The sequence below is a fragment of the Pipistrellus hanaki genome, assembly GCF_964339955.1.
Source record: "Pipistrellus hanaki genome assembly, chromosome: 2".
In the NCBI taxonomy this organism is placed as follows: Eukaryota; Metazoa; Chordata; class Mammalia; order Chiroptera; family Vespertilionidae; genus Pipistrellus; species Pipistrellus hanaki.
In genome coordinates, this window is record NC_140504.1 from 173,227,197 (window position 1) to 173,240,961 (window position 13,765).

General features: G+C 42.9%; 1 protein-coding gene across 4 annotated transcripts in view; it reads left to right on the top strand.

Moving 5' to 3' along the window:
- Positions 1-13,765, top strand: part of ST3GAL3 (ST3 beta-galactoside alpha-2,3-sialyltransferase 3) — a 168,541-nt gene that overhangs the window by 72,229 nt on the left and 82,547 nt on the right. Inside the window, exons 1-2 of one of the 4 annotated variants that reach the window (XM_084874665.1) lie at positions 4,524-4,700; positions 13,503-13,623. The exons of 2 other annotated variants lie outside the window; for them this stretch is intronic. In XM_084874665.1, coding sequence (XP_084730791.1) covers positions 13,559-13,623 — 65 coding nt within the window. In that variant the 5' untranslated portion in view covers positions 4,524-4,700; positions 13,503-13,558. Of the gene's footprint in view, positions 1-4,523; positions 4,701-13,502; positions 13,624-13,765 lie in introns of those variants that run through there. One more of the 4 variants, XM_084874664.1, reaches the window with a different exon arrangement.

The window sequence follows — 13,765 nt, forward strand, 5'->3', positions numbered from 1 at the left end:
GCAGGCAGCCATGAGGGAAGAATGACCTGCTCTTTATGCCACGCTAACAGAGAGATGTCAGCTACGTGCAACACCCTGGGGGATGGGGCTTGATTATGCTAGAAGCCAGCCTTCCCTTTTTTATTTTATTATTTTAATTTCTGGTTAATCCTCAGCCAAGGATATTTTTCCATTTTTTAGAGAAAGAGTGGAGGGAGGGGGAGATACAGAGAGAGAGAGAGAGAGAGAGAGAGAGAAACATCAATGTGAAAGAGACACATCGATTGGTTGCCTCCTGCACCCACTCCTACCAGGACCATGGATCGAGCCTGCAACCGAGGCACGTGCCCTTGACTGGACTAGAACCCGTGGACTGCAGGGTTTGGTGCTCCATCCATTGAGCCACTAGCTAGGTCAGTCTTCACTTTAAAAAAGTGCTCTGGGCAAAAAACCCCCCCAAAAACCCACAAATAAAGTATAAGGTAATAAGCCAGTGAAATGCCACCAGAACGGGAGATGTAGCAATTACTCCTGATGAACAGAAGACGTGCTATGTAGGATACGTTAACTGCAGTATTTAAACTGCCTTCCAGAGTGCAAGGAGGGGGCTGGGAGGACACTTGTGCCCTGCCATCCTGACTGTTGGATTAGGACAGCAGGGCACAAGTGTCCGCACAGCAGGCCGTGTGTAGCTTTCTGTTGTGTATCAGGCTGGTTCCATGAATCTTTTGAGTCATTTTGGCTTCGTTTGATTTAACTCACAATTAAATGTCCAAGATAGACTTCTCTTTCTTAATTAAGGCTTTCTCAGCCCAGTGCTGTCTGCGAAGAAAGCGCAGATAGGAGGGAAAGGTTTTTACGTGCTCTCAGGGAGAAGTTTCCAAGTTAGGGGTTCTGTTTTTGAGGGATAGTCCCTTAGCAATATTCAGATGTACCCTTACAGATTCTTTCTCTGCTGTGTTGTGTTGTTTCTAATGTGTAGGAAAGGATTTGAATTCGGACCAGAACTGAGCTGGACTTTTGCCCCTGCTGCTAATGTAAAGGCCCTAGGCAATTCACTTTAGGTGTCTGATCCCAGTTTTTCCTTATGGAGAGTAAATGACGATATCTAGTGCTAAGGCTTTATGAAGAATAAAAGAAAGGTCTCTATAAAGTATGAGTAAGTCTGCAAATCTAAGAATTTGCTTTCATTTATTTTGATTGGGTTTATTTAGCTTCTTAGGTATAAGAATTCATATGTCCTGAAAATTTTTCCCCGCCATTTTTCTTTAAATGTTGCCTCTGCCTCACTCTCTCTCAACTTTTTTTTTTTTTTTAAACACGGATAAAATGTTAGACCTTCTCATCCTAGCCTCCAGGTTGGTTACATTTCATATGTCCATCTTTGGTCTATTCCACATTAAATTGGAATCCCAAAGGACTCAACTTAAGGATAAACTAGAACTAAGCCTGCACACCAAACCAGGACAGCAGGAAAGATTGCCGGAGCACCGAGAGGACCAGGGCAGTGAGGTAAAAGAACAGGAACACGTGGCATTCGCAGCCAGAGTTCTATCCCTCAGGTGATCCATGAACTCCAAGTTTAAGGTGTTGCAGACTGGCAGGGCCTCCAGATCCTGACAGAAGCAAACGCAAAACCTTTCTGGAAAAAGACATGACTTTCTCACTGATAACTTTTCAAGGAAATGAGACGCTGACAGTAAAAAATAACTGCACACAAGGAAACCAGGCTCCATTAGTGAGAAGCATGAAAGATAACAGACGGCGGAGAGGGACTCCCGAAGACATGACATTGGAGTTACCAGACACAGTTTATAAAGCAATTATAGTTACTATAATTGTACCGTATGTACCACAGTTAAAAAAATAAAAGACAAGATTAAACTATATATTGGGTCGGCAACTAAGTAATTGCGGATTTCACACATATATGGCTTCAGTTGAATTTTTAGGTTTGCAGACGTAGTACAAATGTAAAACACGTTTTGTATTTGATAGTTGGCTATTCAGCTGTTAATCAGTAAAAAAAGTTTTTGGATCTGTTTTGTAGTTTTTGTTTGGCGTTCGTTGAAAAATGGAAAATCAAAAGGAACATTTTCGTCATATTTTGCTTTTTTATTTCCGCAAGGGAAAAACGCATCACAAGCTCATAAAAAGTTATGTGCTGTTTATGGTGACGAAGCCTTAAAAGAACGGCAGTGTCAAAATTGGTTTGCCAAATTTCGTTCTGGTGATTTTTCACTCAAAGATGAAAGACGCTCTGGTCGTCCAGTTGAAGTTGATGACGCCCTAATCAAAGCAATAATCAATTCGGACTGTCACAGTACAACACGTGAGATTGCAGAGAAGCTTCATGTATCACATACATGCATTGAAAATCACTTAAAACAACTTGGCTATGTTCAAAAACTCGATACATGGGTTCCTCACGAACTGAAAGAATCACAGTTAACGCAACGCATTAGCAGCTGCGATTTGCTAAAGAAACGTAATGAAAATGATCCATTTTTAAAACGACTGATAACTGGCGATGAAAAATGGGTTGTTTACAACAATATCAAGCGGAAAAGATCGTGGAGCAGGCCAGGTGAACCAACTCAAACAACATCAAAAGCGATATTCATCAAAAGAAGGTTTTGTTATCAGTTTGGTGGGATTACAAAGGAATTGTCTACTTTGAACTCTTACCACCCAACCGAACGATCAATTCTGATGTCTACATTGAACAACTAATGAAATTAAACAATGCAGTTGAAGAAAAGCGGCCCGAATTGACAAATCGAAAAGGTGTTGTATTCCATCATGACAATGCAAGGCCACACACATCTTTGGTCATTCGGCAAAAATTAATGGAGCTTGGTTGGGATGTTTTGCCACATCCACCATATAGTCCTGACCTTGCACCATCTGATTACTTTTTGTTTCGATCTTTGCAAAACTCCTTGAATGGTAAAAATTTCAATAATGATGATGATGTCAAATCATACCTGATTCAGTTTTTTGCTAATAAAAACCAGAAGTTTTTTGAACGTGGGATTATGATGCTGCCTGAAAGATGGCAAAAGGTCATTGATCAAAATGGGCAATACATTACAGAATAAAGTTATTTAGTTCCATGAAAAAATTGTCTTTGATTTTCTTTAAAAAATCCGCAATTACTTAGCTGCCGACCCAATACATGGAATATGGAACTATAAAAGTAAAATATTAGATTTGAAAGAACTTCTTACCAGAATTAACTCAATGGGATTTATTATTATTATTATTATTATTATTATTATTATTATTATTTATTTTTAAAAAAATATATTTTATTGATATTGTACAGAGAGGAAGGGAGAGAGATAGAGAGTTAGAAACATCGATGAGAGAGAGTCATCGATCAGCTGCCTCTTGCACACCCCCTACTAGGGATATGCCTGCAATCAAGGTGCATGCCCTTGACCAGAATCGAACCTGGGACCCTTCAGTCCCCAAGCCGATGCTCTATCCATTGAGCCAAACTGGTCTCGGCAGATTTATTATTATTATTATTATTATTATTATTATTATTATTTATTTTTTTTAGAGAAAGAGAGAGGAAGGGAGGGGAAAGAAGAGACAGAGACAGAGACATTGATGTGACAAACATTTCTCAGTTGCCTCCAATATATATACCCTCACCAGGGACTGAACCCGAAACCTGGGTATATGCCCTATCTGCATGACAGAATCCCTTGTGAGCGCCGTGAAAATGACCCAGGCTACTTGGGTGCAGTGAGCTGTACAAACCTTGCCTTTTAACTGCAAGCTCTGTTGTTCTGGGGGCAGTGGTTTTTGGAGGTTAGTAACATGGGCTGTGAAGTCAGGCATGAATTTTTAAAGCCCAGTTCCCTCTCTTACTAGCTGTAATCTGAAGTGAGCTGTTTAACTCCTAAGCCTCAGTTTCCCACTGTAAAGTGGGAATAATAGGAATCATGCAGTGTTTCCCAAACTGTTGACATACGTGTGCCCTTCTGTAATTTCCGTAACGCTGAGCACCCCGCGTACTCATGAGAACGTAGAATGAGGCGCAGCTAAGCACGGTGCAGTGCATATCCCCACCAAACTCCGGTGCAATGCATACCCCCACCAAACCCTTCCCGTACCCCTGGGGGTACGCGCACCTCACTTTGGGAAACACTGACCCAAGGATGACATTCAACATGTCCTGTACCCTTTTCAGTGTCTGGTAAACTGGGAAGGATATAGATCCACAATGAGACTTGAACCTCAGCTTGCCTCTTGTTCCATTCCCCAGATTTCATTTTCTCACTTACTCACTTAGTAAATATTTCTTGATCACCAGCCGTGAGCAATGAGCAGGTCTTTGTTTGGTTTTTAAATAGGCTGGCTTGGAAGCCTAAAAGGAGTCCGAAGAGTTCACAAGGGCTTCTCAGGTGCCTGGGGCACAGTAGAAGGAGCAGTCTCAGATTGCCCAGGGCAGTAGAGAACCTGGTGTTTTCAGGGACACCAGGGTTACTTATGAAAGCAGAAGGCAGGAGGAACGTTTAATGAAGAAACTGAGGATGGAAAAGGCCAAGGCTTCAGAGAACACAGTGGAAAGTCAGAGTATGGTTCAGAGGGGAGAGAAGTGGGAGAGAGGCCCAAAAAGAAGAAGCAGAGAGCAGGGACTTAAGGATGAAGAAACTGACAAGGATATAAGTGAAGGAATGAGCAAGAATAACCAGGATGCGAGGCTGGTGAGTTGGGTATTGCTGGTCTTTAGGCGCCTCAGAATTAATCTTGTGTCCCCTTGGGGGTGGGCACCCAGGCTGCTCAGTGCACTCAGGGACAGCCCAGTTGGATGATGCCTCCAGGAGGTTCAGGCCTGGTCCCTGGGAGGCTCTGGGTTCTCTGAGAGAGTTCAAAGTTGAGGGACCTGGGCTACGGGCTGCTGCCCCAACATTAAGGTGAGCACTTCCTTATTTATTCAACAAATTTCTTTTTTTTTTAATTTAATATATGTTTTTATTGATTTCAGAGAGGAAAGGAGAGGAAGAGAGAGAGATAGAAATATCAATGATGAGAAAATCATTTATTGGCTGCCTCCTGCACCTCCCCCAACCCCCCACTAGGGATCAGGGCCGCAACTTGGTCATGTGCCCTTGACTGGAATCGAACCTGAGACCTTTCAGTCTTCAGGCTGACACACTTATCGACTGAGCCAAACCAGCTAGGGTTCAACAAATTTCTTGAGCAATTGCCACGCATCGGGCCGTAGTCCATGTTCTGAGGATATACCAGGGAATAAGATGGTTCATAAACAAAGTGTAATAAATAATTAACGTTCTCACTGTGATGGAAAATGATAAGTGCTATGACGAAGGACAAAGGAATGTTGGAGAAGCGAGTGCAAGCTTAAAGGGGGTGGTCAGGGAAGGCCTTCCTGAGAAATGAACATTTGAGCAAAAAATCAAAGGCAGAGATGGGTTAGCCTGCCATTACCTGGAGGCAGAACATTCCAGATGGAACCCTGAGGGTATCTCAGTCTCAGTTGTGAAGAGGAATATGACCCCATGAGGCAGGAATGTGCCCGTTAGTCCAGCAGAGAGAAGAGCCATCTGGAGCCACGAAGGAGCCAGACCCTGGTGTCGGGTGTGCGTTTCCGGAGCTGATGTCAGCCTTCTGGGAGCTGATCTTACTGAGTGGAGATTTCGTCTGTCTCAGTGGGCAGGGGCGCTCTGGTCCGCTGTGACAGTGTGGGGCCTTACAGTCGCCACGTGGGCAGATGCAGACCTGGGGAGGTTAACGCTCAGACTCACTGCATAAGGAGTTACATGTGAAGATACAAAGACCTGAAAGCTGAAAACAACATCGTTTAACCCCCCCACCAAAGCTTGTGAAAACCAAAATTGTGAAAGGCCTAAGTACAGAGCAGTGCAAGTTTTACCCTAAGCCTCAGGGCCTAAGGCATCTATTTCCTGCTTCCCGAAGAGCCTGCCAAGCTCCCTGCCAAGCTCCCTGCAGCTGCACGGGGAAAGTGTTCGCTGAGCAGGTATTGTATGCTAATGCCTTCCCAGGTACTTTCTGTGTTCCTTCTGCCTCACACAGCCACTTAGATGATCTCATTCGGTCTCCCGGCTTTATATCTGGGTTGCTGACTCCCAAATTTATAGTTCAAGCCCAGTCCTCTTTCCCCACACTCCAGACTCACATATGCAATTGCTTGCTTCACTTGGATGTGTATTAGGCATCTCATACCTAACTCCAGTGGCCCAGCGCACGAAATTCGTGCACATGAAAGGGAATGAATTAGAGGAAACATTTTAATTTTGCTATTTGCCCTTTCTCTATAATAGAAGTGTCAGAGATGAAAGAAAATGAGTAAAACGTGTATGAAAATCTCCCTCCTGTCAGAGTCTGGGGAGCGCTGTGAGACCTAAGGTCAAGTCCCCACCCATCGCCTGCACGTGCTTCGAAAACGCAGGAGACCCAGACCTGGCCGGCCCCACCCCTGTCAGCCCCCTCCAGGTGGGGGGCACAGCCTCATGTCACCCAGTGCTGTGGCGGGGTTGTGGCCTGAGGTCCCTTGTCAAATCCTGCCCTGCGGGGGTGGGGTGGGGGGGTGCAGCATAAGGTCCCTCAGCCTGGCTGTGGGGCTGGGTGGGGGGGGCATGGCCTGAGGCCCCTGTCCCGGCACTGGGATAGAGGGTGTGGCATAAGATCTTCCAGTGGGAGGAGAATCCAAGATGGCTGCACAGGTAAACACCTAGCCGCAGACGCACACAACAATTTCAATAAAATACAACTAAAATATAAAATGGACATTACCCAGAACTACAGGAAAGTCGACTGACTGGAAATTCTACAACGAGAAGCAAGGAGAAAACCAGAAGGAAGCGCGGAGGAGCTGTAAAAGCCTAAGGTATGGAGACACATGGCGTGCACGGAGAGGAAGGAGCCGGAGAGGAGGGAGGCTGAGTGCCTGGCTGGCGTTCCCTAGCAGGAAGAAGATAAAAGCTCTGACTGTGCTGGGCCCCAGTTCCGACTTCTCCGAACCCCAGTTCTAGGCCAGACCCCGGGGATCCAGGCTCAAACAGAGGGAGCTGGGCTGTAAGGCAGAACCCCGGGGGAGCGGCGAAAGGAGGTCCCGGAGGCACGCACATTGCGAGCAGAGAAGGGACAGTTGGCTGTGCTGCGGGATTGCCCTGGAGGGAAGGAGACAGGGGCTCCAGACTGCTCTGAACACCACCTCCAACTCCACTGCCAACTGAACTGAACCCCAATACCAGGCTCATTGGGAGAGAGCCTAGACTGTTTGGTAGCAGGCGAAAATCGAGGGCACCTTTCTCTCAGAGGTGCTTGCAATGAGTACTGAAGGACCCTGAGACTCAGGAGCCGCATAGGGCGGGGCTGACGGAAGCCAAAGCTGTAGGCTCCACCCTGAACCCCCCCCGCCCCATCAGGGAAGCTGCAAAAATGCCGAGACGAAATAGATCACAAACGAAAGAAATGGAGGACAAAAAGCAACTGGATATAGAGTTCAAATCTACGCTTATAATGTTTTTCAAGAATTTCCTAGAAAAGATCGATAAGACCTATGAGGATATGAAAAGGGGTCAACTAGAATTAATAAGGAATCAATAAGAAATGATAAGGGATCAACAAGAAATAAAGAATACATTGTCTGAAATAAAAAATATTATACAGAGACCTAAAAACAGAATGGAAGATCGCAAGAATTAAGTCAAAGATTTGGAACATAAAGAGCCAGAAGACACTCCTCTGCAGAAGCTAGAAGGCAAGAGAATCCAGAAAATTGAAGATAATGTAAGAAACCTCTGGGACAACTTCAAGCAAACCAACATCAGAATTATGGGGGTCCCAGAAGATGAGAGAGAGCAAGATATCAAAAACATACTGAAAGAAATAGTGACAGAAAACTTCCCCCACCTGGTGAAAGAATTAGACTTACAAGTTCAGGAAGCACACAGAACTCCAAACAAAAGGAATCCAAAGAGGACCACACCAAGACAAATCATAATTAAAATTCCAAGAGCAAAAGACAGAGAGAATATTAAAAGCAGCAAGAGCAAAGCAGGTAATTACCTATAAAGGAGCACCTATACGATTGTCAGCTGATTTCTCAACAGAAACCATGCAGGCCAGACGGGAATGGCAAGAAATATTCAAGGTGATGAATAGTAAGAACCTACAGCCAAAGATAATCTAACCAGCAAAGCTATCACTCAGAATCGAAGGTCAGATAAAGAGCTTCACTAATAAAAAAAAGAAGCTAAAGGAGTTCATCACCACCAAACCAGAATTATATGAATTGCTGAAGGGGGTTCTTTCAGAAGAGAAAGTAAATAAAGATAAAATTATGAACAACAAATACATAACTATCAACAAGTGAATCTAAAAACCAAGGAAATTTAAAAAAAAATCTGATGAACAATATTAGCTGTTGAATATAATAGAATCAGAGGTATGGAAGGGGAGTGAACTGATGATTCTTGGGGAAAAGAGGAGAAGGGGATGTGGGACGAGACTGAACATAAACTGTGCACCTATGGATGAGGACAATGGGGGGTGGGGAAAGGGCAGAGGGTGGGGTGGGAACCTGGTGGAGGAGAGCAATGGAGGTGGGGGGCGGGGCGGGAAGGAACATTTGTAATAATATGAACAATAAAAATTTATTAAAAAAAAAAAAAGATCTTCCAGTGGCACCAGGCGTGGGGCATGGGGTGTGGCCTAAACCCCACCCCCCATCAAGCCCTTTCAAGCAAGGCATGGGGCGTGGCCTAAGGTTCCCTGACAAGCCCTTCCAGGCAAGGGGTGTGGCCTGAGATCCCTGTCAAGCCCCATTGAAAGGGGGCACAGCCTGAGGTCCCTCGCCCTGGCCAGGTGCCATGCAGCCTCAGGTCTCTGCTGTCCGGTGGTGATGTTATGGCATCGGGGCTAATTTGCATATTCCTCTATTATATAGATTGATGTCCAAAATTCAACTCCGGATTTACACTGCCTGCCTCCTAGAATCTTTCCTACCCCAGTAAATGGCAATTTCATCCTTCTTATTTGTAAAAGATCTTAATAGCCCTAGCTGGTGTTGCTTGGTGATTAGAGTGTTGGCCTACACACAGGGGAGTTGTCGGTTCGATTCCCGGTCAGGGCACATGCCCAGGTTACATAGTGGAATCACTTGAGAAGCTTATAAATTTATTGATGCCTTCATCTCCACCGAGAACAGGGGCGGGAAACATCTGGCCGGCCGTATACGGCTGCGATATCATTTCGTTTGGCTCTGCCATGGCTTTAGGGGTGAATTAATGAAATGTTTGGCTAAATATAGCAGGCTAATTTTTTTAGATTTTAAAAAATATATATTTTATTGATTTTGTACAGAGAGGAAGGGAGAGAGATAGAGAACCAGAAACATCGATGAGAGAGAGTGTCATCGATCAGCTGCCTCTTGCACACCCCCCACTGGGGATATGCCCGCAACCACGGTACATGCCCTTGACCGGAATCGAACCCGGGTCCCTTCGGTCCCCAAGCCAACGCTCTATCCACTGAGCCAAACCGGTCTCGGCAGCAGGCTAATTTTTAAGTTGATAATGTTGTATGGCCTGCAAATGATGTTATAAATATCCAAATGGCCCTTGGCAGAAAAAAGGTTCCCCACCCCTGTCCCAGAGATTATAAAGTCTTTGGGTTGAGGAGTAGCCGGGGCATTGGGTTTTTTAAGCTCCCCAGGTAAGGCTGATATGCGGTTGAGAACCACTGCTCTTAAAATTCCCTTTCCCGTCTGAGGAACTCTCCACTTTCCCAGGTGATTGATACTAAGAATAAACTCACCTTTGAGATAAGGCCCCTGCCTACACGTAGGAGTATGTCTATATAGTGTTTCTCTACACAGAACCTCATCACCCAGAGATTCTGATTTAGTTGATCAGAAATCCAACTCGAGCCCTAACTGGTTTGGCTCAGTGGATAGAGCATCGGCCTGTGGACTGAAAGGTCCCAGCTTCAATTCCTGTCAAGGGCATGTACCTTGGCTGCGGACACATTCCCAGTAAGAGGTGTGCAGGAGGCAGCTGATGGATGTTTCTCTCTCATCAATGTTTCTAACTCTCTATCCCTCTCCCTTCCTCTCTGTAAAAAAATCAATAAAATATATTTAAAGAAAAGAAATCCAACTCGAGCACCTACTGTTTGAAAGTTCCCTCAGGTACACCATACACAAAAATAAACTCAAAATGGATATAGGACTTAAACGTAAGACGGGAAACCATAAAAATACTAGAGGCATCTACAGGCAGCAAAATCTCAGACATATGCCAAAAGAACTTCTTCATTGATACTGCCCCTAGGGCAATGGAAGAGAAAGTAAGCATATGGGACTATATAAAAATAAAAAGCTTTTTTTACAGCAAAAGAAACCATCAACAATAAGAAAGCCCACTGTATGGGAGAACATATTTGCAAATGTTATCACTGATAAAGATTTAATCTCCAACATCTACAGACAGCTGTACAACTTAATAAAAGGAAGATAAATGATCCAATTAAAAAATGGGCAATGGACCTAAATAGAATATTTTCAAAAGAAGACAGAAGGAAGGCCAAGAGGCACATGAAAACAAGTCACTAAATATCCGAGAGATGCAAATCAAAACAACAATGCGGTATCATCTCACACCTGTCAGAATGGCTATCATCAACAAATCAACAAACAACAAATGTTGGCGAGGCTGCAGAGAAAAAGGAACCCTCGTGCACTGCTGGTGGGAATGCAGACTGGTGCAAGCACTGTGGAGAACAGTATGGAGTTTCCTCAAAAACTAAAAATGGAACTCCCATTTGACCCAGTAATCCCACTCCTAGGAATATATCCCAAGAAACTAGAAACACCAATCAGAAAGGATATATGCACCTCTATGTTCATAGCAGCACAATTTACAATAGCTAGGATTTGGAAACAGCCGAGGTGCCCATCAGCAGATGAGCTTGGATTTGGAAACAGCCTAGGTGCCCATCAGCAGATGAGCTTGGATTTGGAAACAGCCTAGGTGCCCGTCAGCAGGTGATTGGATAAAAAAAACTATGGTACATCTACACAATGGAATACTATGCTGTCATAAAAAAGAAATTCTTATCATTTGCAGCAACCTGGATGGAATTGGAGAACATTATGCTGAGTGAAATAACCCAGTCAATGAAAGAAAAACACTACATGATCTCACTCATTTATGGGTAATAAAGAACATTATAAACTGATGAACAAAAAGATAGATACAGAGACAGTAAAGCAATAAAAAGACTGTCAAATTACAGCAGGGAGGGTGGGGAGATATGAGGGAGATAGGAGATCAACCGAACGACTTGTATGCATGCATATAAGCATAATCAATGGTTGCAAAACTCTGGGGAGGGAGGGCATGTATGGGAGTAGGGGGGGGGGGACAATGGTAAGATATGTACACATATAATACCTTAATAAAAAAATAAAATAAAATAAAATGTAAAAAATTTTTAAAAAGCCGAAACCAGTTTGGCTCAGTGGATAGAGCGTCGGCCTGCGGACTGAAAGGTCCCAGGTTTGATTCCTGTCAAGGGCATGTACCCTGGTTGCAGGCACATCCCCAATAGGTGGTGTGCAGGAGGCAGCTGGTCGATGTATCTCTCACATCGATGTTTCTATTGGGTCGGCAGCTAAGTAATTGCGGGTTTCACACATATATGGCTTCAGTTGAATTTTTAGTTTGCAGACGTAGTACAAATGTAAAACACATTTTGTTATTTGATAGTTGGCTATTCAGCTGTTAATCAGTAAAAAAAGTTTTTTGATCTGTTTTGTAGTTTTCGTTTGGCGTTAGTTGAAAAATGGAAAATCAAAAGGAACATTTTCGTCATATTTTGCTTTTTTATTTCCGCAAAGGGAAAACGCATCGCAAGCTCATAAAAAGTTATGTGCTGTTTATGGTGACGAAGCCTTAAAAGAACGGCAGTGTCAAAATTGGTTTGCCAAATTTCGTTCTGGTGATTTTTCACTCAAAGATGAAAGACGCTCTGGTCGTCCAGTTGAAGTTGATGACGCCCTAATCAAAGCAATAATCAATTCGGACTGTCACAGTACAACACGTGAGATTGCAGAGAAGCTTCATGTATCACATACATGCATTGAAAATCACTTAAAACAACTTGGCTGTGTTTTAAAACTCGATACATGGGTTCCTCATGAACTGAAAGAATCACAGTTAACGCAACGCATTAGCAGCTGCGATTTGCTAAAGAAACGTAATGAAAATGATCCATTTTTAAAACGACTGATAATTGGCGATGAAAAATGGGTTGTTTACAACAATATCAAGCGGAAAAGATCGTGGAGCAGGCCAGGTGAACCAACTCAAACAACATCAAAAGCTGATATTCATCAAAAGAAGGTTTTGTTATCAGTTTGGTGGGATTACAAAGGAATTGTCTACTTTGAACTCTTACCACCCAACCGAACGATCAATTCTGATGTCTACATTGAACAACTAATGAAATTAAACAATGCAGTTGAAGAAAAGCGGCCCGAATTGACAAATCGAAAAGGTGTTGTATTCCATCATGACACTGCAAGGCCACACACATCTTTGGTCACTTGGCAAAAATTAATGGAGCTTGGTTGGGATGTTTTGCCACATCCACCATATAGTCCTGACCTTGCACCATCTGATTACTTTTTGTTTCGATCTTTACAAAACTCCTTGAATGGTAAAAATTTCAATAATGATGATGATGTCAAATCGTACCTGATTCAGTTTTTTGCTAATAAAAACCAGAAGTTTTTTGAACGTGGGATTATGATGCTGCCTGAAAGATGGCAAAAGGTCATTGATAAAAATGGGCAATACATTACAGAATAAAGTTATTTAGTTCCATGAAAAAATTGTCTTTGATTTTCTTTAAAAAATCCGCAATTACTTAGCTGCCGACCCAATAGTTCTCTATCCCTCTCCCTTCCTCTCTGAAAAATCAATAAAAAACATTTTTTTTTTTAAGTTTAAGTTTAAAAATTTTGGCTCTCAAAAGAAATTAAAAAAAAAAAAATACTTCCCCCAGGGTGATTCTAACGTGCCAGGGTTTAGAATCATTGGGGGTATAGCCTTCAAGCCTATTGTCATAATTATATTGAATATAGCATAGCAACTACTGCAGAATGTAATAGTTTTGATAGTGGGATTGTGGTTACTTATTTTCTTTTGAGTTTACATTTTCTGTATTGTCCTTATATACCTTTAAGTGGAAAAAATATTTGGATGCACCCTTTTTCTGTATTTTTTTTCTTCTCATGATTTCATTATCTCTTGGTCTTACACTATTTTTAAAAAAATCTATTTTATATTAAGTTTTGACTACCAGCCCTTTTTTTAGTGTTTTGTTTTTTTTATGGTCTTTTAACATGTAAATCAGCTTGAAGAGTTTCCTGTACATTTTATTGGCCTTTTCTTATCTACAATTGAAATGCATGTTTGTGTAGAGATTTTATATTTATTTTTTCTGTGTTGTCAAAGTTCTAAGAAGCTGGAGGGTGAAACATAATACATCTGAGGAATGGATAGACCAAATCATGCAGAGCTGTGGGGATAATAGTAATCGTGAGGGCAGAAGATGCCACTGGAGTGTGTTAAGCAGGTGAGAAACCATCAGTTTTGACCGATAGGGAAATTACTTCAGCTGTGAGACGGTAGAAGGATTGGAGAGGAGCAGAAGTAGAAAGGAAAATAGTACCTAAGAGGCTGTCCTAGAAGTCAAGAGCAGAAATCAGTAGAAAAAA